This window comes from Canis lupus, chromosome 23 (genome assembly GCF_003254725.2).
Source record: "Canis lupus dingo isolate Sandy chromosome 23, ASM325472v2, whole genome shotgun sequence".
Taxonomy (NCBI): Eukaryota; Metazoa; Chordata; class Mammalia; order Carnivora; family Canidae; genus Canis; species Canis lupus.
Genome location: NC_064265.1, coordinates 49,966,668 through 49,991,682, shown reverse-complemented (window position 1 = coordinate 49,991,682; position 25,015 = coordinate 49,966,668). Strand labels below are relative to the sequence as shown.

Below are 25,015 nucleotides of genomic sequence, written 5' to 3'. Positions count from 1 at the left end.
AGCCCAGGTGGCTCCATCCCAGGACCCCAGGATCATGACTTGAGCCAAAGGCAGATGCTTATCTGACTGAGCCACCCAGGCTCCCAAGAGTAAGTGCCAAGGCCAAGGTAAGACTCTTTAAACTTTTTTTCACACTGGAGCTATACTCTATGAACAGGAATTTTCATTCTGATTAAAAACCTAAGCTGTAGCCTTACACAGAGAAAATCCCTGGTGCCCTGCATTTTTGATGACCCCATTATTCCTTTTGCTGTCTTGCCTCAGTCTCAGATGCTAGAGAAAGTGATGAGGATGTAGCGCCTGATACTTGGGCTCCTTTAACTCTCCCCTCTCTTGCATAACATATTAGCACCGCAGGTGTCGCAAGCTGTAGACAGCCCCTGAATGGTGTTCCCGTCCTAATTTCTGAAACCTATGAGTAGGCTACCCCATGTCGTCAACGGGACTTTGCAGAGGTGATTCAGTTAAAGATTTTGAGATGCAGAGATTATCCTGGATTAGCCGGCTGGACCCAGTGTTATCATAGGAGTCATTACAGGAAGAAGGCAAGAGGATGAAAGTGAGAAAAAAAAGGGAGATGTGAAGACAGAACCAGAAGTGAAAAAATGTGCTTTGAAGATGAAGGGAGGAGCCACAAACTACGAAATGCAAGTGTCCTCAAGAAGCTGGAGAAGGCCAAGAAATGAATTTCTATGTTGAAGCCTCCAGAAGGAGCACAGCCCTCCCGACACCTTGATTTTAGACTTCTGACTCCCAGAACAGCGAGGGAATAAATCTGTTGGTTAAGGCACTACTTCTGCAGATAGTTTGGTGCAACGGCACCAGGAAAGGACTATGTTGTGAAGTGTCCAGCTTGCTTCCTAAGCATACTTGCTATTTGCCTCCTAAATTACCTCTCTCTTTGAAACAGGACCACCCGAGGTCCTGCCGAAGCCCGTGGGGCAACAGTGGCTGGATCTGAAGTCCTCAGGCAAGCCTCTGCTTGCTTCTCTGGGTGAGGAGTGATCCCGTGCTCTCATGGACTAAGATCAGAGCTCCCTGCTTTCAGAAGGTGGCTTCTGGAGAAACTGAAATCTGACACTTCTTTGCAAATGAAAGAAAAGCCATTATTGAGAGAGAAGCTGTATATCAGACCACAAATTTCCCAACTGATATTTTCTATTTAAGTAGTTTGTAGATCTTCTTTTAAAACTGAATATGTTTTCTCGCAAGGTGAAAACCCTCTGAAATCAAACAGACTTTTTCTGAGCATTTCTAGTCTTTTCAGCCAATGCAAAGATTCCATGATGCAGAGGTGCTTGTGCATGTGGAGGTAGGAAATGGAGTAATAGTGAGTCCAGAGACCTATTTCCATCAAGAGGCCGCAGAGGAATTCTTTGCTGGTTCCTGAGTTGAGAGAGGAGTGGCATTCGGTGGTAAAGCCATGTTATTTACACAATTGATTTTTATAACCAGCTTGTTGCTGTGGTCTCAGGCCAAAGAGTCTAACAACAAAAACCAAATAACATAAAAACCAAGTTTAAAGTGGAAATTAATTTCAAAGAAATGAAAAAGAGTGTGCTTTATTAGCATATGTTCTTCAGGAAAAAGCTCGCTTTTCTTATATAAGAGCTCTGTTCAACCAGATGGGCCTTCTAGAAGAGATAAACTCATCATGGAGAACGCTGTGCCTGGAATTTCCTGAGGCTGAATCCATCCCTTCAGGGCCACTCTCTTGGAAGATGTTAATTACCAATACAAAAAAAAAAAAAAAAACACTTTTCTTGTTATTAATACTAGTCCTGCACAGTTGCCTTGATCTTGAAACTTTCAAGTTTTTTTTAAATCATCTCTATAAGAGTACATCAAAAAGCAAATTACTCATGCTATAAACTGTTAGTTTTTCTCTTTGGATACCCAACTACAACTGAAACCTATAGATCAGATTTACCCCTTTTCATGTTTATTTAACCCAAGAGACTTCAACGGCTACCATTATGACCTTTAGAGCCGATGACCTTGTAAGAGTTGCCATCTACCAGCCTCATCATCCTTGTCGAGTCTAATGGGTTAGAGTTGTAAAACCTATTTCACAGCAAGTTTTTCAAAGACTAGCTCAAAATGCTAAAAATGATTTTCTCCCCAAAAACAGTAAGCCCAGCCATGAAATGCGAACAAGGAGATAGACCAGGTTTCTGTCATTAGGTGACCTTGATATTCTTGGTCTTGAAAAATCTAGGCCTTTACTTGGAACTGCATCCAGCACTAGATGACTTCAAGGAGATGCAGTCATTGTACAGAGGCTGTGAATGAGAGTCCTAAATTATTGTAGGGATGCAGAAAATGAAATCTGGGAGGAAAAAAACTGGAACCATCCTGAAAATTAGGAGGCTAAGTGTTAGTGATGTTCTAGTACTGGGAGGCTTACAAAACGAGAAATTATAGCTAGCTCATTTTCTGTTCAACAGAGGACAGGCCAAGAAGCTTCCAGGGTACCCGGAAAGAAGCCGAATAAATCACAAGAAGGAACTTCGTCATGGTGAATTTTTTTTCTTTTTGGACTCTTGGATGATCTAGCAGCAGAACCACCAGGCTAGGTGAGCAGGTGCCAGACCAGAATGGGGACAAATCACGCCCCCCCCCCCCACACCAAGGTGTTAACAGGAGGCCGGGATCCTCCAGCAGGCCCCTGGGGGCCTCCCTTTGCCTCACCACTGCACCCTTACTACCTTACTCCTCATTCTGCCTTCATTTCCCAACCTGACGTGATGGTTAGGGTCCAGACAACAGACAAGAGTTCTCCAAACCCTTACTTTATTGCTTCCTTGGAAGATTTCAGAGCTTAATGAATGATTCTAATTCTTAGAAAGAAGAGCCAAATTTTTTTTTTTCGTGACTGCCATGAAAGGAGATTACACAATATTTCTTTAGGGGCCTTTACAAGTAGCTACTGCACAGCACAAGTTGGAAAAACAGGACAGATTTCTCATGAGGGCTGGACCAGATGGCCTGTGCGAGTGCTCTCAGAGTCCTCCCTAGTTGTCGATTCCAAGAAAAAGAATTGCTGCTAGGCTTCTGTGTTGGTTTCCAATCTGAGTAACTGAAAATCATCCTGCAATGAGGATTTTTTTAAATGTATTTTGATTCTGACTCTCAGGAGCAGGCTTTCAAAGTAATCTCTAAAAGCATGGAGGAGAGTAAAGGATGCTCGGTACTGAAAATCCAAATGAGCATTTCACATCTGGGGTTGACATGGAGCGCCGTCCTATCATCTGTGCCTGTGCCTTACAGATCTCTTTCTGAGACACCAGTTCTTTAGAGACTGTGACACTAAAGCACACTTCCATCTGGAACTTAATTTTTGTCCAGCTTCAGAACCTCCGCCACAGGGGCTCCTCTGGGGTCCTCACAACTCTAAGATGAAGAAAGCTGGTCTGGCTCGCTCATTGCACAGCAGGGCTCTGCTTCTTCCAGAGAAAAGTTTGAACTGCAAACTGTGCATATGTATAGAAGAGAATTGTCCTTTCTAGAAGCATCGTATGCACTGTGCTCCTTTCTTATGTTGAAAAATGAGACCTAACCAAGAAGGTGCAGGGTAGAAGCTGAAGTAAGGAATCCCGAAGTCAGGGGACCTGAGTTCGGTCCTGATCCTCCCATCACCTCCTTGAGTCACTCTGACCAAGGAACTGGCCATTCCATATAAAAATAATAGTGCTGAACTAGATGGCATCTAAAGTTTCTTCAGTGCTAATATCCACTGCTAACTCCGTTATTTCTAGAGATCACATAGAACTAAAAATTCTTTAAAAAATATTCTCAATATTGAAATGGAAGGGACAGCTGGGGGGCCCAGGGAGTTAAGCATCTGCCTTTGGCTCAGGTCATGATCCCAGGGTCCTGGGATCGAGTCCCCGAGTTGGGCTCCCTGCTCAGCAGGGAGTCTGCTTCTCCCTCTCCCTCTGCCTGCCCCTGCTTGTCCTTGTTTTCTCTCTGTGTCACTATCTCTGTCTCGAATAAAATTTTAAAATATTGAAATGGAAAATTTTAAGACTTTTTCATAAGTTCTTCAGTCTCTATCAATATTTATTTTCTAGCTCTGAAAAGCATGGAAAGCTGGTGACCAAAATATTTTTCAAACGTACGATGATCCATTTGCAACACTCAATCATTTTTTTATCCTGTCTAATGACTATCAAAATGGCTTTGATATTCCTGTAAAGAAAAGTAGGAGCTGATGCTGGTGAATTCAATTCCTCTCATGCAGGGGTTTTTCTTCTCCTAAAGGATGTTTTGAGTTTAAAAAAAAAAAAAAAAAACTAACCAAGAGTCCTAGATTTTGGTCAGATTCACTGGACCTAAATAAATCCCAATCTGTTTCTGAACATACCAATGACAGATTTTGAATCTGAAGAAATGAATTTGAAACTCAAAAGTCGAATTTATGAATCTGATTTCCTTTTTGGATATAATGGGAATTTTTTCCTCCTCTCAGAACATTTTGGAAATTACTACAAGTTCAAATATCGGCAGAACTTTTTTTAAAGAAAGGATTTCTAGAAAATGAATGCACTTCCAAAGAGGGGCAGTGAATGGATTGGGTTTAGAGACTTCATCTATAACAAACCAATTGAGGATTACAGCTGGAGGATGAGCTGCTCCTGGAAACGCTTCAGAGACATTTCTCCACTTGTATGTGCCGCGCACACGCACAGAGCCATGGAACTGGAGCAACGTTTGCCTAACAACTTCCGGGAGGCTGCCTCCCCTCCTACCATTTTCTCACCATCCCATGGATGCCAGACTTCTGACTGCTGCCTTGCAGAGGTGGAATTAACTCTAGGAGACTGAATCAGCAACTAATTTTCAGGAAGGTTTCTCCACCTCCCCATTCTCACCATTTTGCTTTGAGGAAGAGGGGAAAGCCCACACCCATGGGTGTCAGTACAAACGACAATGGTATTCCTTATCAAAGGGGGAAAAAAAAAAGACTGGCATTCTAAATAACCAAGCTGCTCTCTTCTCTGGACTGAAATCAAATATTTCTATTTGAAACACAGCCACAGAGCTGGCTCTTCTCTTCCTCCCTCTTCAGCCCACTATTTCCTCCTACTTTTCCCCATACGCGTGCGCACGCGCGCGCACACACACACACACACACACACACACTTGGTGCCTTTTACGTAATTGGCTGACAAGATTGATCTTTCACTTCAATTGCTTTGATTCAAAATCTGCCCACCATTCGTGGGAGGTAAAGAATGGTAGAGGACACGTGTGCTTTAATAAAGAGGCTGTGAAAGGAATAGCATGGGAGAGGCATGTGGCCGGAGTCTTCTCTGGAGTCTTGATTCTCTGCAGGAAAGTAAGGAAGGCTATGGAATTAAATTCTCTTCCTTCACATTTACAACCTTTTTTTTTTTTTTTTTTTTGTGGAACAATTGCGTTTAATCTCCCCCCCCCTTTTTTTTTTAAAGATTCTACTTATTTATTCATGAGAGACAGAGAGAGGGAGGCAGAGGGAGGAGCAGGCTCCCTGCAGGGAGCCGGATGTGGGACTCCATCCCAGGACACCGGGGTCATGCCCTGAGCCAGGGGCAGATGCTCAACCACTCAGTCACCCAGGGGTCCCGGGTTAATCCTCTTTAAATAGAACTTTAACCAGACAACCTGTTCAAAAATCAGCAACTTCCACTGCTGATGTACACCTGATATCTAAGTGGGTTACCCAGGTGCCCAACCCTGACCCCGTCTTACCTCTACAGGATGCTCTCGCCACACTGCCCTGCACAGACCCTCTGCTCTGTTCCAGTACTTCTCACCACTGCATGCACACTCTCTGGGACATGCTGCCCACCCCTGCTGCAGCCTGCTCCTCGATCTCTGCCCAGCTTGGTGTTTCTCCTTCCTCAATACTGAACTTCACTGGCTCTCCTCATGCGACCTCTCCCTGACTCCTACAGCCTCTGCTGCAGGAGGTCTCCTCAAACTACAGCAATAACTATTTTTCGTACCACTATGCAGCCTTCTTGGGTAGGTATCTAGTCACACCAAACCGTAGACAACCCTCTCACTTTGTATCGCCAGCATTTAACATAGGGTCCCACAGGCGTAGCCGTGCACTTTCTAAGCATTCATGGACTACCCATCACATGCCAAGTGCCAGGTTAGACTCTGGGGTTACAGAGAGGAATAAATTCCAAAACTCAAGCTGCTCACAGACTAATGGGGAAGCTACAGACATAAATAGGTAAGAGCAACACTATGCAATCAATAATTTCCATAACAGAAATAAGAACCAGTTGCAGTAGAGGCATTGACAAGCACTCATTTCATGCTATATAGAGTAGAGCTGGGGTAGGTTTCACTGAGGTCATGCTAGAGTTGGGTGTTGGAGGATGCATAGGAATTTGCCTGACCAAGTGAGGTAGGAAAATTCTAGATCAGAAGGACGAAAATGGAAAATGATACAGAAGCATAAAGCACCAAGAAGGTTCAGAGTACTATGATGGGTCCTTCTCTCAGGTAGGTATTTCTGATGAAGCATGTGGTCATCAGAGGAAAGATGAAGATAGCGACCGGGAAAAACCGATAGAAACCACACCACAAAGGACCTCGGGTGCCATGTTAGGTGATTCACATTGTATTCTCTGAGCTACTGAATGGCAGTACTGAAGAAATCTGAGGATAACGATGTAATCTGAAGCTATCTAAAGCATCCTGAGAATAATGACCACAACCTGATTTTTTAAAAACCATTCACCCACCAAGCAACAAACTGAAACATCCATACCATGGAATACCACTCAGCAATAAAAAGGAATGAACTATTAAAAAAAAAAAAAGGAATGAACTATTGAGACATGCAACAATTCAGATGCACCTGAATTATACAGGGTGCAAAAAAAATCCCCAAAGATTACCAAAAAAAAAAAAAATCCATTTACAGAAGTGCTCTTGAAACAAGAAAATTATGGAGCTGGATCTTTGGTTGCCAAAGAAGAGGGGCTGGAATGGTGTATGGATGTGGTAATAAAGGGGGAGCGTGAAGGGGCCCTCGTGGTGATAGAACAATTGGGACTCTTCACTGGAGTGGCAGTTATGGGAACTTCTACCTCTGATAAAAACCACAGACATGTAAACATACACAAATATGAATAATGTGTAACTGGTAAAATCCAAATAAATTCTGTGGATTATACCAATGTCAATTCACTAGTTTTGATGTTATGCTATAGTTATGGAAGCTATTACCACTAGAGAAAACTGGATTAAGTGTATACAGAAATTTTCCATATTTTTTTCTGCAAATTCCTAGGAATCTATAAGTATTCCAAAAAAAAATTTAAGTGACAAAAATGGTAAAAACGTGATTAACTTAAAAAACTGGGGAATTTAAAGATTTTAAAGTGAAATTTAAAGATTATTGCTCAACAATATTGATTCTTATAATGAATTCTCTTGATTTCAAAGCCTGTTTTATGCAACATTACAGTACAATGTTTTATTGACATGGATGTTTATGTTACAGGTAAGATTTTTCTAGATGAAATTGGGTCCATCAATGTTCAAATTGTTCTAGGGCTAAAGTAACAATTTTAGAATGGGGGTCAGTAACTTATCAGCACAAAGATGCTCAATTCTGAATGACAAAGGCTCTGGGACCATGTCAAATACTAGTAGGATCCTTCTAAAATGGTTATTTTAAAAAAGACACCCAACTAATCAAATAAAAACAATAAAACAAATCTGATTTAACTTCTATTCTCAGTGATTTGGCTTTCTTAAGATGAGAGGTATGCACCGATCTACTTCTATCATGTATGGTTACAGAGTGTACATCAAACTCAAACACAATGTGACAAACTGAGATTAAAAACACACGAAAGTAAAATAAAGGAACTCTCATGCATTAACAAAGCACAAGTGTAAAAACCATAAGAAATGAAATAGTCTTATGTTATTGACATACGGCCTAGTCCCCAGGATGAACGTTAGGTGGAATCCTGTTCTCTGAACAGGGCTGAAAGTAGTATTTGAATAGCAGATTTCTCTAGCAGACTTTTTTTTTTTTTTTTTCCCATCCTTAGCCTTGAAACAATAGCTAACTTTACGCAAGATTTTTGCAAAATGGTAGCGTGACGGTAACAGTGACTGAGTATTTTATTCTTGCAGAATTCGGATGCTTCACACGAGTGTACATTAACTCTTTCTAAAACCCCAAGTTCGTGAGCTCCTAATTAATGGATAATAATCACGGGCTATGGTACGAGTTGGGCTTTAAAAATTACAAGTCATTAAATGAGCAGAGAACATTCTACTTGTTTATCGGGATTATAAACAGCAGGTCCTCAATGGTCAGGTGACCCTTTATGTAGCAGTGTAAGTCCCTGGATTGGCAAATAGGTGGCAGATCTAGACAATTCCTCATGCCCCAAGATACAACCATAATTCTGGAACTGAAGACAGAGATGGTATCTCAAAATGGAGAAGTCAAGGTAGCCCAGGCATGACCATCACCCTCCCAAAATATAGCCTTCCTAAGAATGTCTCCTAATAGAGATTATCTGTTTTCTTGTGATCTGCTTCCCCAACCTGAATGTAAGCCCCAGACCTAGTCTGCTTTCGGCACCGGTTTTGTGAAACTAGTTCAAGTAGGGTTCCTGGTGCAGAATAGGTGCTCAATAAATATCCGTTGACTAAAATACCTCTTCACCCCGTAACACTGCTTTTTTGGCAAAAAAGAAGAGTGGGCGGTAGACACGTTTCAAATGCTGATGAAAGCTGGGGGCCTCCCCTTGGGAAAAATATGTACAAAAAGACTTTTTTTTAAAAATCTTCTATAGTTCATAGATGTCAGATTCAGCTATGCCTATGGAAATCCTTTTCAAGGGTGAAGTTATTGTAAACACAGCCACCTTAAAAAATTTTGCTATTTGTTGTAACATGATATTTTAGGGACATTAAGATCAAAGACAAGGATAATTCATAACATGATATTTTAGGGACATTAAGATCAAAGACAAGGATAATTGAGCTAATTAAAATAGTTCTATCATATTTTATGGAGCGTAGAGCTAGTCCCTCCCTCCCTTTCTCTGTCCCCAACCCTAAGAAAGCCTTAGTGTACACTTAGCATAATCTCATCAGCTCTTTCCTGCAGGTACTCCGAGTGGAATTTGAAGGAGAGAGGGGTTAAGTCACACTCGCACACACCCACAACCACCTGCCTATCATAGGGAAAATGGTTCAGAATCCGAGGGGAGAAGCTTGTCCCATCACCATAAACAACAAACGACTCAAAGAAAACTGAAAAGCCACAGATGGCTAACTTTTTGTCAGAAGAGCTGTACTCAGTTGCCAGTAACGGAAGATGCCCAAGTGAATCGTACTTGCACGTTGAACTTCCTTAAAGAGAGGATCACTATCCAATCAGCCGAGCTGTAAATGCGACCAGTAAAACCTTAATGGAAATCTCCTGCCCTCTGAACAGCTTCACAAAACCAGACACAGTGACGCATAAGCAACTATGCAACTCTGCCACAGGAGGTGAAGGCGTTGCTATTTCTCCTGATTCACCAAGAGAAAGCTCATGGTGCTGCTAACAGGCCAGCGGCTGCAGTTCCACTGGCCTCTGTGACCTGCCTCATCCGAGCGGCCGTTCCCAGGGGCCCCGCTGGTCTCGCGCAGCAGCCCAGCCGCATGCAGCGCCGTGTCCGTGGGGCAGGGCTGCGTGTGCGCCACACAAGCAGGACAAAGTGCCAGTGCACCGGGGACTGCAGTCCCAGCACACCAGCAGCGTGGGGCCCACTCGCCGCCACGGAAAGACCGAGAGAAGCAAGAGTTGCCTGGAGTCAGGCTGCTCACATCGTCCTGCAGTCCTGGGGCAAAGAGCTTTAGCTCTGATTTTCCAGTGGCATCCCTGCCGCCACACACACGGCTTTCTTTTGTAATGGCTCCAGAATAGAGCAAAACAACTGTGCTTCGTGTTTTTGCAACGAGAAGCCCTCCCGTGACCCCACCAAGAAACTTTTTCAAGGGTAACGGTTATAGAAATTGGTTTAAATGCCTATTCCCGAAATCCCACACGCAGAGTCTTAGGTGTGCATGATTTCAATTGCATCAAGTTCCTTCCATTCCAAAACCTGGTCCCTAACAAAGATGAGGGATGGATAAATGGAAATAATCGACAAAAACCGTATCTGCACAGCAGAATAACCAAAGCCTTGAGAATACACATCATTAGCTTCTCTCCTCTACACCTACAAATGCTTTGAGACGAAAGCACAGGCGTAGGTTTAAGGAATACAGCCAGGAAGGCTCAGGGCAAAGCAGAGAGCAGGAGATGGCAGGAGTCACATAATTGAATAATGAAATTTTCTACTTATCAGATTTAAGTCATCCCGTATTAAGGAGAGCATCAACTATTACCAGGAAGGTTTCCAACTATGGAAAACCACCCAGAGGAAGAGGGAGCTGAAAAATTCATGAGGAAGCTCGTTAAAATAATTAACTTTTTTCCTCCATATTTCACAAGAAGTTCTCCATTTTAGTTCGGGCAGTCGTTTAGATCCAAATGGGTCAACGCTCTGCCTGTTTTACCTTCAAGGGTGTTTCCTCCTGCAACAAAACTTCCCTAAGAGCTGGCCCAGCGTTTGCTGCCTTGGTCCTTTGAGGGATAAATAAGAACACCGTCCGAGGTGGGCAAGTAGTGTGATCACAGGAAGCGGAGCCTGTGGCACGAAAGGGGGCCAACACGTTTGCTGTTGGAAAAACTGCCTGATCTCCGTCCCAGCGGCTTGCAGCAGCTGCGTTAGTCCGCGCGGACTGGCAGCGGCAGCCCCAGGTGCTCGCCAGGCAGGTGCGTCCCTAAAGATGCCAGCTCCGCACAGCACAGCCCCCGGGCCCCCCCAGCTAACCAGCTAGTTTGGAGACACCCGAGGATCCTAAATCATCCCCCCCCACACTCCCCGGGGTGGGCATGGGGGGGGGTCGGCCACTTTTGGGGACCCCGTGAACTGTCCCCACCGCACCTGCTTAGACCCAGAAGCCCCGGCGGCGGGGGCCCCGCATCCGTACCTATATTTCATGCCAGTCTGCTTCGCGGTGGACTCCTTGAGAGAAATGTGATGCTGGGGGGTGAAGGTGCCCAGGCTGCGCGCGATGATCGCGACCGTGCGGAACTTGGCCCGCGCGGCGTTCACCACATTGGGGGCGGCGGAGCTCTGCTTGCTCAGAAGTCGGTCCTCCCCATTCCGGCTCTTGAGGTTGTGCTCTGTGCAGGCTATGGAGACTTGCATCGCTCCCCCGGGCGCGCACGGCCCCGCGCAGCAGCCCGGCCGGGACGCAGGCGGTCACGGGAGGTGGAGCGGCCGCGGGGTCCGCGCTGCCCTCGGCGGGGGAGGGGGGGATGCGCCGTCGGTCCTCCGGGCTCACCTGGGAGCTGGGACAGGGTGGGGGGATGCACCGTCGGTCCTCGGGGCTCACCTGGGAGCTGGGCGCTGGGATGGAGGGGGTGCACCGTCGGTCCTCGGGCTCACCTGGGAGCTGGGCGCCGGGAGCAGGGACAGGGTTGGGGGATGCACCGTCAGTCCTCGGGGCTCACCCGGGAGCTGGGCGCTGGGACAGGGCGGGGGGATGCACCGTCGGTGCTCGGGGCTCACCTGGGAGCTGGGCGCCGGGCGCCGGGACGGGGAGGGAGGGAGCGGCCGGGCGCGAAGTTGGCGGCGCAGCAGCCGGAGCGCGGAGCGGGCTCGCCGAGCTCCGGGGCCGCCCGCCCGCCCGCCCGAGCGGCCAGATCCCCGCGGCGCCGAGCCTCCCGCAGCCGCCCGCAGCCTCCCGCAGCCGCGCCGCCGCCGCCGAGTGCGCGCAGCCCCGCCAGCGCCGGTGCGCCGGGTCCGGGCGCGGGCTCGCTCCGGGCGGGGGCTCCCAGGCGCGCGGGCTGGCGGCAGGACGCGGCTCCCTCGGGCCACGGCCGGGCGCTCCGCGGGCACGCCGCTCCCGCCGCTCCCGCCGCTCCCGCCGCCGCCGCAGGCTGGTCCCCGGGGACCGCGCCCCGCCCCCCCCACCCCCCCCGCGCCCGGCTCAGCTCCTCGCGGGGGAGCCCGGGCTGCACGCAGGGCGCCGAGCGCGCGGGCAGCGACCACTCCCCGCCCCCCCGCCCCTCCCCCAGGTGCTCGCTGCCGGACTCCGCTCGGACCCGCACCGAATCCTGCTGCAGCTCCGCCGCGGGAGCGGGGGGCGGGGAGGGGGAGGGGGAGCTGCTGCCCCAGAACGCGCGGGGGCACCGCACGTGCATGCGCGGGCCGGGCTGCCCCGACCCCTGCTGGAGACGCCGGTCCGCCTGAGCCCCGCCCAGGTCGCGGCCCCTGCATACCTGCTCCCTGGGGGCGGGGGCGGGAGCTGGGGGTAGGGGGGAACCACCGGTGCATGCGCGGGCCGGGCTGCCCGGACCCCTGCTGGAGACCCCGGTCTGCCTGAGCCCCGCCCAGGTCACGGCCCCTGCATAACCCCGGCCGAGGTCGTGGCCCCTGCACACCTGCTCCCTGATGGGGTGGGGGGAGGACCACCAGTGCATGCGCGGGCCGGGCTGCCCCGACCCCTGCTGGAGACCCGCCTGAGCCCCGCCGAGGTCACGGCCCCTGCATAACCCCGGCCGAGGTCGTGGCCCCTGCACACCTGCTCCCTGATGGGGGGCGGGAACCACGCGAGCAAGCACGGGCCGGGCTGCCCGGACCCCTGCTGGAGACCCGCCTGAGCCCCGCCGAGGTCACGGTCCCTGCACACCCCAGGCCGAGGTCGTGACCCCTGCACACCTGCTCCCTGGGGGCGGGAGTGGGGCGCTTGAAGCGTCCTCAGGGCCACAGTACAGGCCCGCAGGACTCCAGCCCGCTAACTCGCTGGAAGATCCACCCCGGACCTTAGACGACCGAGGAGTGGGCCGGGGACAGAAAGTTGGCACCAGCCAGAAGGGGCCACCCTGGGTGAGCAGCAGGTCCCCACCGGCACCCGGAAGGTCCAGGCCAGCCGGCGATGCCCAAACGCTGTCCCCTCCCTGGTCACCTTGGTCACCAGTGAGCAGCGAGACCTCCTCCTTGACTTTGAATCCACGCGAGGCAGACACATCTTGTGGGGCAGCGTCAGGTGCGAAGGAGCTGCTCCATAAATGGGGCTGAACAAAACTAAGCAGCTGTGGGCTGATAATTCACCTATTTGAAATTCAGGGAAGGTAGACCCATTTTATAGATACGCCTAATAGAATCGTGGCTTCTGCAAAGTCAGTTTTTTAAAGATTTTTATTTATTTATTCATGATAGAGGCAAAAAGAGAAGCAGGCTCCGTGCAGGGAGCCTGACGTGGGGCTCACTCCCTGGACCCCAGGATCACACCCCAGGCCAAAGGCAGGCGCCAAACCCCTGAGCCAACCAGGGATCCCCCAAAGTCAGTTTTCTAAGCGTGGTTCCCAACAGACATTGCGTCCAGCAAAAAGGAACAGCGTTTAAATCCACAGTATCTGTGAGCACCACCTCTCTACTGGGCAATAGAGACGGGGGAGAGGAAGCACGGTCCTTCCCCCTCAAGGAATTGGCAATCTGTGTGGGAAGGACAAAGTCTTAAAGGGGCTAATTAACAAGTCATGGGTGCATCAGTGTTCAGATGAGTGGTACAGACGCTAAATATGCTAGAGTTAAGCAGGGGAGTAATTCCAGAAGGCTACAGAAAGTTCTTTGATTCATTCCCCACATTTCTACTGAGTCTCTATTGGATAGCAGACTCCGCTTGATGCTGGGGCCCAAAGATGGCTTAGAGGCTGGACCTCATGGAGCTCACGGAAGCCTGGGCAGCCCTCAGAGAAGTGGGACTTTGCCGGGGTGGAAAGGGAGGTGAACCTGATGAACAGGAGAGGAGGGAGGTGGTCTTCCCAGGGGTTGGCAAGTGTGGGGAGAACACATGTTCTGGCTGTGTCTGTGTGCTTTAAGGAGAGAGGGAAAAAAAAAAAAGCAGGTCTGACCACTTCTTCCCAGCTAAATTAAGTTATAGGAATGAAAATTTTAAGTAGAATATGTGCTTATTTTGGATTCTACTCCAGAGATGAATCTCAACATTTTATAACCCGCAGATAAGGTTTAAATCACATTGTAGAAGCTCGTCCTTTATTCTTCGTGACCTTCCCACTCCTTACTTTAGAAAGTGAGCATACTACCTACTGTTCAGTGGTGGAGAAATAACCTTAGGATGGGGTGAGGGTTGTGCAAAGGGACAGTTGATGTCTTCTTTTTACCCTTGGCTCCCAGGAGGGAGTTGTTGAAGATAGCTGCGTTCCCTGGAATAAATAACAGTGGGCAGAGAGGAAGCACATCATTAGAACCTTTATGTTTTCACACTAAGCTGGCTCATCGGAGATGATCAATGTGAATCAAGAGGAGAGTCAAAATGAGAAGAGGAAGAAGTGGGAGGAATCCAAAGGAACAGCTCAGAAAAAGAGGAAACTAAAGCAGCCTGGGAGGCAAGGCAGAGCGTGGTGATCACCACAGGCCCAGAGGGGTCAGGAGTTTCCTTGGGCCCTGGCTGTGGGGGAGGACGTGCGAGAAGCTGGCTGAGGGCTGACGTAAGTAAGCGGCCTGCCGATTTCCAAGGGAGGGGTGGTGTGGGGGGTGCAGGAGATCTGCACGCTGCTAGCCAAGACGGCTTTCGGGTTTCCCTGAAAGCATAACCAAAACCAGGTCGGGGAGGAGGTTATCAGAACAAAACAGGCTATGCGGAGTGCCTCTGAGTCACCTTTCCATCCCCCACAGGACCAAGCAGAGTGCCTTATATAGAGCAGGCCCTCACTGTATGAATAATTGAGAGGGAGATGGGAAGCAAAGGAGAGAAGGAAGCAGGAAGGGAGGTATATGGGAAGATGCCAAATTCTTGGATAAACTTGATTCCTTAAAAAGAAAAAAGAAAATCCTGCACGTTCTAGTTTCACACAGCCTGCTTACTTAAAGGGAGCCAATAATTGCCCCACATTCACATCGGCACCTCTTGTGTATTGAGGAGCATCCGCCTTTAGTCTGCCTCAAAGAGAATCAAAGAATGGAGACCAGAGGATCGCTTGCAGCGCAAGCCTCTTTCTTGCTGCCCGCAGTGTGCCTCTTCAGATCCGATACCACGTAGGCTTTGACAGCCACCAGCAGCTGGGTGACTTACCCAGCTGTCCTCACCCTGCCCAGAATTAATGGAGCAGTAGGTCTCAGGAGTCTGGGAATTAGATAATGGCTGGCTGGGAGAACGCTCATTCCTAATAAATTAGTGCTAACAGGCCACATGCTGATTGCGATAGGAAATGAGATAGGAATCCTGTTATTGTCATACAATAGGATTTTGGAACAGTTATTTCAGATTCAAATAAGACCCACAGATGATATAATCATAGATGTAGCTATAGATGCAGATACAGAGGTTATGGATTAAATTGGGTCCACCTCCCCCCCCCATTCATATGTTGAAGTCCTAATTCGAAGTGCCTCAGCAGGTGATGGTATAGGGGACAGTGTTTAGGGAAGTAATTGAGGTAAAATGAGGTCATTCAGGCAGGCCCTAATCCAATGTGACTGGTGTTTCTGTGAGAAGAGGATATTAGGACACTGATACACATGGAGGGAAGATCCTGTGAAGATACAGGGAGAAGACAGCTTCTACAGGCCAACAAGAGAAACTGACCCTGCTCACACCCTGACCTTGGACTTCTGGTCTCCAGAATGACAATAGAAATTTCTTTGGTTTCAGCCCCTCAATTTATGGTATTTTGTTATGGCAGCCCTCACAAACCAGTACAAGTATATTGCTTTTTTTAAAAAAAGTTTTAAATACTTATATTACTGGTCAAGAAAATATTGGAACGCTCTAGAGGAGATGCTCCTAAAAGCCATTATTAGACCACAGTGATATGATTGTGCTACTCTATACAACCTGAGCCAAAGTTATAAGTGTACTGCAAAGAAGAGCTCTAAATAGAACTCCTATTTGTTCTGTTCCACAAAGTTGTAAAAGCCTCTACAAGGCAATCCTTGATACAAGTGATGGTTTAAGACATTTCTAGTACTCCCCCCCCCCCTTTTTTAAGAAGATTTGAGAGAGCACCGGTGCCTGTGTGCAGGGGGAGGGACAGAGGAAGAGGGAGAGGGAGAGCGCAAATCCCAATCCCGAGGAGACCCTGCTGAGCGCAGAGCCATGCAGAGCTGGATCCCAGGACCCTGAGATCATGCCCAGGGCTGAAATCAAGAGTCAGTCACCCAACTAACTGAGCCACCCAGGTGCCCTTCCCTTATTAACACTCTCCTTATTCTGCCAATTTTCCCTTTCAAGGGCTTGCTTTACAGCGGCTCGGGTAACCAGCAACATTAGACGTGTCATGGGGTGGTGGCAAGAGACCTGTACCAGCAGACAAAGGCCTGGGCTCCAAACCCAGCTCTGTCGCTCTGCCTGTGACCTCGAGGGTCATCCTAATACTCCGCACCACTGTTCTCTCCTCATCTGACATAGGAGAGGGCTCCACAGATTCAGCAGGATGCTTTTGCAGAGAGCTGTGGAGGTTACGGGATCACGGAGAACCAAATTAATCGCTTACTCTGCAATTTCCCCTGGATCTCAGCTGGTCTCAATTTATTACCCGATACTTGGAATTCTTTGGCATTAACGTCAAAGGGTCATTGAGTCGTGGCGACAGAGCTGCTTAGAAGCAGACTGCAGGCTACTGAACTTGCCCCCTGTCTTCTCGGGCTCATCATAGAGTCTTCCGCTAACATGGAAGGACTCTAGAGCGTGGGGTCAGCGGGAGTGGGGTGTGAACCCCAGCCCTGCCGTCCTCTTCCTCCCTTCGCCCACCAGCAGGATGCTCCACCTCCCTGCACCTTGGCGTCCTCACACGAAATGGCGCAAGAATAGGCCTCTCTGGATGCATGTAGGAATTACATGCAATGGTACTGGGCCTACAGTAGGCACTTGGTAACTGCTAAGCATCCATCTCCATTTATCAAAGGCAGGGCTGTTAGAAGTCCTTAATCTCTCAAACAGGCTCTACCAGGGGACCCCAGCAATTACTACCACCAGTAAGATGTAGACCATACTTCCTATATCCTAGGAGCTCTCAACATTCGGCATGCACGGACTCAATCTGCACATAATCCCATGGGGAGTAATAGGTTTTCAACACCATTCTAGAGATGAGGAAACAAGACACAGAAGTTAAATAACTTGCCCAAGGTGACACAGGCAGGAAGCCACAGAGCCGGGATCTACTCGGGGTCGTCCCCCTCCACAGACTTGGTTCTCAACCACTGTGTGTACTGCTCCTCATGCAAGAACATCCTTGTGAGGGGCTTTACCCAGTGCCATTTTATGAATATCCTTTTTTAGAAGCCTTATTCTTATTAAGAGGGGGAAATTTCAACATTAGAAGTCTAGAACTTTCAGAACAATTAAATCATCCACCCTTGGTAGCTCTGGGGTAGTCCTTCCAACAACCTTTTAAAATATTTCATAATGCTTTATTCTCATTGCTCAAGAAAACATTTTTTTCCCCAATAACCTGGCACATTTCTGATTAACTGGCTTTCTTACAAGTCAAGTCAAAACAAATGCTTTTTGCTGAGTCCACTTAGAATTTATGATTTCTATGCCATGGGAAACTGGAGCCAGTGGAGGCCAGGAAACATTCAATTATGCAGCCAGGCAAAACTGGATTCATTCGAAACAGAAAAGAATCTGCTACTATATGAAGAATTTTAAACATGCAAGTGTACAGATGGCAAGCCCCTTTATGTGCCTATTATTTGTGGTTACAAGAGAAATTGTTAGGATGAGAGTCTGCTATTTATCAGAAATTCTTAACATCTGGGTTTGGAGAACAATTTATTATATTCTGACAAATTGAACCAGCCATGAAAGTAACAATGGGCCTACGTTTGCGTGGGCACAGGTTTTAGAATAACAGGGAAAGTAAAATTGAGAGGCCAAATTGGAAATACTCAAGGCTCTGCTGAATAGAAGAAACTTCCAGGTATAGACCATTCTTCCCTGGGCGAAAGTTTCACCAGAGAACCCCCACTAGGAAACTGAGGACAAAATACAAATTTTCTCACACCACTGTCCACATATCCAAACAGAAAACATAAATAAGGACACTTAAGCTATTCAATTAACACTTGAACTATACCCATAGCCACTGATAAAATATTTCCTTAATTAGAAACTTGTGACATATCAGATGTACCAGCAAGATCTCCATATTTATCTATCATTCTGTGTTCAAGGCAAGCTGCCACAGTGCTATGGGAAGCAAATAATGGAAAAATAGGAGATTTACAACTCCAATTGTTTTATTCAGGCCTCTTCATGGTAGGTAAATTCTCATAAGCTTGCCTAGAACCTGGACATAAAGCTGGGGGGAAACAGACACGTGGTCAGTTTATTTTGCAAATGTCATTAATTCCTCAATTAGTAGCCATTAGTGTGATTTCTGCTGTTGCCTTATAACAAGCTGGTCAGAAATGTTTGTCAATTTAAGATATCATTAATCATAAGACACATTATTACTTTGCATCCCACTTAAATAAAAACTATGGTCAATTGTTATGAAACAATGCTTTTTTTTTTAATCACTTAAAGTTATCGAAAGAGACATTTTAGACTTAGTTGGGCTTTTGTGCCCAAAACTTCACTCTTGTACATGCATGAAAGGGAAAATAGAAAAGAAATTGGTTAAGGTATTCCTCAAACACATTCACAATCCAAATTTGATGTTCCTGGATAGTTTACTCAGTCATCAATCTCCACATCTTTCTACATAGTCATCCTTCGCGTTGGTAATGTGGCCATTTTTTAAAAACATGCTCACTGGACTCTGAATAGCCAAAGCAATCTTAATAATGCTGATAGTATTACAATCCCAGATTTTAAGATATGCTACAAAGCTATAATAATCAAGACAGTATGGTACTAGCACACACACACACAAAATAGACACAAAGGTCAATGGAGGATGTGGAGAAAATGAAACCCTCATGCACTATTGGTTGGAATATAAATTGGTGCAGCCACTGTGGAAAACAGTATGGGACTCTTCCCAGAAAGATTACAAATAGAATTACCATATGATTCAGTAATTCTACTATTTATCCCCCAAAAATAAAAACATGAATTTGAAAAGATACATGCACCACAGTGTTTACCGCAGCACTATTTATGATACCAAAATAGTGGAAGTGGCCCAAATGTCCATCAACTGATGAATGGATAAAGAAAAGGTAGTATACATATACAGCAGAGTATTACCAAGCCATAAAAAAGAATGAAATCTTGCCATTTGTAACATGGATGGACCTAGAAGATATATCACCAAGTGAAATAAGTCAGAGAAGGACAAATTCATGATTTCACTTATATATGGAATTTAAGAAACCAAAAAAAAAAAAAAAAGAACAAAAAAAGACTAGCAAAAAAAAAATACAGAGAACTAGCAGATGTCAGAGGGAAGACGGGTGAAATAAAGGGGAATTAGAGTATACCAGTCTTGAGCACTAAGAAATGAATAGAACTGTTGAATCATTACCTTGTACATCTGAAGCTAATAAGACTGTATATTAATTATACCTGAATTAAAAAAAAATCAGATACTCATGGTCTCAGGAAAAAAAAAATCCCAAATTTATTGACACCCACTCTGAAAGTTGTGAGGCATACTTACAGGCATTGACAGCCACATCAGGACGGTCACCTAGGCAGCAGCTATAGGAAGTTAAGTCACAATTTCACTAAAGGAAACATATGCTTCAGAGAATTGATGAACTATAAGGATTCCTAAGATATATATTTTAAACTCTCATTTCATGGCCATTTAAATCTACAATATCCTAGAAGGAAGGAAGGAGGGAAGGGAAAATTTCTTTCAGCACCTACTGTGTTCCAGGCATTGTGTCAAAGACTTGTATATCCACGATCTCATTCCAGAGGAAAGGGAGAAAAGAATCCACTTTCATCAAACATTTAAATTACTTGGTCCCTCAACCACGTGTTCTACAGATGGAGCTACAAAAATCATCTTCACCCTTGTAAAACTAAACGTGAATCAGACTCCAGAAGGGCTTTCCACATAAAGTCACCCATGCCTGGTAGGGCTGAGAAAAGGAAGCAACCTGAGGGTCTTTCTAGAAATACACGAATGGGCTAAAATTCCCTGGTTTCAGTTCAAATGTGTTGGTCTTTGTAGGGTGAGAAAAGCTATTGTCATTCTACCTCATAACTGATGCATCTTGATAAAAGATGTAGTCTCTCCCTTCTTTGTTCTATTCATTTTCAAAGAGGTGGTGTTGTGAAAGAGCAGGCCTTAGATCCTATGAGATTCCGTCTAAGTCCTTCCTTTTGATAGATCACAGAAAGTTAATGTAGGCGACTCCTTAGGCTTTCATCACATTTAAAATAAAACTCCTCTGGGGGAGATAGAGTACAGAGTGAGAGCTGGAGCCTTCTATCAAGTACTGTATTGTCTGAAGTTTTTATAATGCACATATATTACTCTTGTAAAAAATACATATTTTTGAATTTTTTCTATCACAACCTTATCACAAATTCATCTAAGAGGAAAGAGGGATACATGGAAGCATGAAGGAAAAAGTCACATTAATCCAGACTTCTAATTTTTAACATTAAGTGTCTGTCATTATTTATCCATTTTTAACATTAATATCTGTCAGTATTTGGTTTGCACATTTTTATTTTCCACGTGTAGTTCTGTGGTTGTATTAATGTTGCTGCTGTCATTTTATGTAATTGAATAATTTTTGAAGTATGTGTCAAAAGACAGTGTTTGTTCCTTTGTTTTTCATTTTCATACATCATCTACCCTTAGGTCATTTATTTGTCACTACCCGCATTGATCACCAGGTCAATAGGCATCTTCCATTGTCCAGTTGGTAAGTTCTCTACCCTGAGGGAGCCAAGAGATGAAGCCCTCAGCCCCTTCCCATAGGGTTCCCTTCCTGCCTGGGGCGTGTGCAGACACTCCTTGATGGCTAAACTGCTTACAGGTCAGAATGAGTGATCCAGCTGATAGAGACTCTAGAGGAAGACATCACTGGAGGTCGAGGCAGTGCAAGAGACTATGGTAATGTCAGAAAAGATTTGGGCATTAAGGAGAGAAAAGAACCCAAGCAAGGAAAGAAAGTGGGTGAGGGAGGCTCATGGGAAGATGAAAAAAATTTTTTTTTTTTTTAAGCAAAGATGGGGATGTTGAGGGACCACTTAGGGAACAATGAGCAAAGCACTCTGAATGGAACCTGATTTAAAAAGAGGATTTATGTAAGAAATGATGCAAAAACCAATATACATAGATCAACTAGAGTTGATTCCAGGACAGCCTGGAATAAGAGTCTGGTGAAGACTCTCTGCTCAGGGCATTCACAGGGAGGTTGAAGATAGAACGTTCATTAAGGGTTCAGGTCTGGGGACAGGTGGGTGAGCAGTATTTTTGGAAGATCCCTCTGGAAACCAATAGGGTGGGCCAGTAGGAGACTGCTAGAATCAGCAAGCTATAAGGTAAAACTTGCTGACAAAAGAATTGTACTTCTCACTGCCAGTTCTAACAGAAAGACTGGGAAAGTGTTCACAGTGCACTGTGTTCTCAAAAAAAAAAAAACAGTTTACAAAATATGTACAGCAGGAGACTATTTTGACAGAAGCAAAAATTATCTGCCTCTGCAAAGAAACCAAGGATATATTCAAATATAGTTGGTATACTGGGTATATTTGAGATACTCAAGTATTATCAGTAGTCACCTATGGATGGTGGAAGTATTTTTATTTCCTTAATTTTAATAGATTTCCCGCTATAGGTATACAGTACTTTCATATTAGGGAGCAAAAAGAAAAGGGATATTCAGAGAAAAAGAAATGATGCTTGAAGCAATCAGGGGCCTATAGGTATACTTATGGGCAGAAGACCAAGACTTTATTTCACAGCACCCAGTAGTGGGAGATAAAACAAACTGAATCCGTTTAGTGCCATTTAACAAACAAGTATCCAGGAATAGATTATCCAGGATGTGACCATTAAGCTATGCTAACTGATGTGGAAAATAATTTATCAAATCAAATCACTGTTTTGCTATAGATTTTATATGGATTCCTGCTGGGGAAGCAGGCAAGAAGTGGTTTGATCCCTTAAGACCATAGTTATTAGACATTAAAGGAATTTTTGATAATAGTGACTGAATTATACCAAGCCAAGCCTGGTTGACCCTCCCCCGCAGTTGGCCTCTACTAAAGGGAAGGGAACCTATGTTGGTTCATAGTTAATCAAATTAATGGGAGCTGAGCCCCTTAGGGGAAAAGGGCACGTCTCAATCTCTCAGACAGCCGTGCAGACAGGTGCTTTATTAATTTCCATTGGCTGAATAAATGAATTTATACCAAGCTCTGGGATAATGCCAGAATTGAGGGGAAATATGCTATAAAGTAGTCCAATCACTATGCTGAAATTTCTGAGCTCTAATTGTAGTTTTTCCCCAGTATTCTGCATTTACCCTTTCTTTGCTCCATCCACTTGTTTTTGAAATAGTTCTATGGTGATGAAATGAGAGAAGGAAGGAATAATGCAATATGGTATTTCTGTATAGATGTTAGGAAATGTTGGCAAAGGAATAGGAATGAGGAGGGGACTGAGAAAAAAGAATTTTAGTCAAAATCAAATGTAGGGAAGGATTTGAAGAGACACACAAGGCTTGAGCATAATCTAACTGAATTCCACAGGAGGTGGTTGGTCATTTTTGGAAAAAGAGCAGGGTCTTGGTTTCCTAGGGCAATGGTCACCAATTATCACAAACTAAGTGACTTAAAACAACAGAAATGTATTCTCACAATTCTGGAGGCCAGAAGTCTGAAATCAAGGTGTGAGTAGGGCTATGCTCCCTACAAAGGCTCTAGGGGACAAATTGGTCCTTGCCCCTTTCAGCTTCTGGTGGCTCATCAGCATTCCTCATGACTTCAGTTCCCCAAATTCTTATTCCACCTTCAAATGGCCTTCTCCGTGTATCGGTCTTCTCAGGTCTCTTATAAGGACACTTGTCACTGGACTTCAGACCTACTTAAGTTGATTTCATCTCACAATCTTTAACTTTATTACATGTGCAAAGATACTTTTTCTAAATAAGGTCCCATTCACAGGTTTCAGGGATTGAGATATGAACGTATTTTGGGGGACTACCATTCAACTGACCAGTGTCAGTTTGAGGAAAGCATTTGTTAAATGGGAAGGAGTGGAGAAAAGATGGAGAGAAGGGCAGCAGGACTACACTTGCTTTCTGTCCTGACAAGAGAGTAAAACTCAAGATACAACAAAACCACCCATGACTATATGGAGATGAAAACTCACTCTAGTACAGGTTTGAGAGCTCCCATTTGAGAGTGGTTTCTTTAACAGGGTGAAAACAAAGAGAAAGGAGAAGAATCTTCATAGGTCAAATACAAGCAGGTGGCCCTTCCCATGCCCTACAGTAGCTCTTTGCCCAGAGTCAACAGTACTAGATTAGGTACAGAGATCGCGCATGAAAGAATCCACATAAAGGTATCATAAGTAACCACACTGCATAAGAACGGATCCATCCACTAAACCAGGGCTTCTCTGGAAGAAGCATTAGCCCAGGGAGGAGAGAGAATGGTACATGGACTACTTGGGAAGTAGAAATAGCAAAGACACAGTATAACAGAAGCTATGAGGCATGCAAGCTATGGAGGAAATGGCAACCAGTTATGGTTTTATCAATGCTTTATTATTTTTACCATTTTCCTGATCAAGAGTACCCTCAAGTTATTTTAATGGATGCCTTTCTTTTTAGTAAAAGCTTGAACTATCATGTCAGGAGAGGTAGGTGTTAGAATCTGGTAGTCACAGGATCATGTGGAGCAGGACTAGAGCAGCTCGAGTCGAGTTCCAGACTCAGTAGGAGAATAGAAGATTCGAGTCATGGGCCTTATGATGTTGAGGAGCAGGGAAGGATATTAAATCTAAAAAGACTAAGTACTTCTCATTATAAAAAGCAGCTTGGAATCCAGATTATTGAAGGCAGTAGTCAAGGGATCAATTCAACAGAATGGTCACTGAGGTCAAAGTGGACCAGTCCCTAAAATGAAGGTAATCCTAAAAAGTATTAAACTAAAGCATTTTTTATTACCCATAAATCAAAAATTTAACTTATTACAAATGAAGATTTATGAGAAATGAAAAGTACTTTGGTTTAATATTAAAAGATATTAGTACTGTATAAGTCAGTTTTAACACTATGTTGAGATTATAAAAAATGTATTTGTGTACATAGCAGTTCATATAGTACTAGCAAATAGTATATAGTATTAGATATATGTACATATATGTGTATATAAGTATACAGTAGTACAAAGGACGGGGGAATGAATGGAACATGGAACTATACTGGAGCAAGATTTCTATGTTTTAACAGAATTAAATTCATTTTATTTTGAAGTAGATTGTGGTAAGTATATATTATAATCATCAGAGAAAAGAAAGTAGTTTCTCAAATCAACAAAAGGAGTAAAAATATTTAACAGAAAAGAAAGTAATCAAAAGCTGATTCGAACTAGTAAATTTAGCATGGTCACAGAATAGAAGATCAATATACAAAAATCAATTGTATTTTTATACTAGCAAAGTCTAAAATTAGTAAAACTTACAAAATAATAAAATACTTAGAAATAAGTTGAAGAAATGTGCATCTTATAAGTTAAATATTACAGAGTATTACCAGGAAATTAAAGAAGTTCTAAATAACATTAATGGTTACTGATTGGAATGTTAATATTGTTGAGATGGCAATTCTCTCCAAATTGATTTAGAAATTCAATGTGTTCCCTATCAAAATTCAGAATTTTATAAAACTTGACAAGCTGATGCTAAAATTTATATGGAAATGCAATAAACAAATAGCCAAAATAATTTTGAAGAACAGCTATATTATAAGACTTACACTATAGGATTTCAAAACTT

At 44.9% G+C, this 25,015-nt stretch overlaps 1 protein-coding gene across 4 annotated transcripts in view; it reads right to left on the bottom strand.

Annotated features, from left to right (window-relative positions):
* The window catches only part of KCNAB1 (potassium voltage-gated channel subfamily A regulatory beta subunit 1), a 359,570-nt gene that overhangs the window by 221,368 nt on the left and 113,187 nt on the right, over nucleotides 1-25,015 (bottom strand). The window contains exons 1-2 of one of the 4 annotated variants that reach the window (XM_049099888.1): nucleotides 11,517-11,662; nucleotides 11,056-11,419 (exon numbers count right to left, since the gene is read on the bottom strand). The exons of 2 other annotated variants lie outside the window; for them this stretch is intronic. In XM_049099888.1, the coding sequence (XP_048955845.1) occupies nucleotides 11,056-11,276 (221 nt within the window). In that variant the 5' untranslated portion in view covers nucleotides 11,277-11,419; nucleotides 11,517-11,662. Of the gene's footprint in view, nucleotides 1-11,055; nucleotides 11,663-25,015 lie in introns of those variants that run through there. One more of the 4 variants, XM_025436030.3, reaches the window with a different exon arrangement.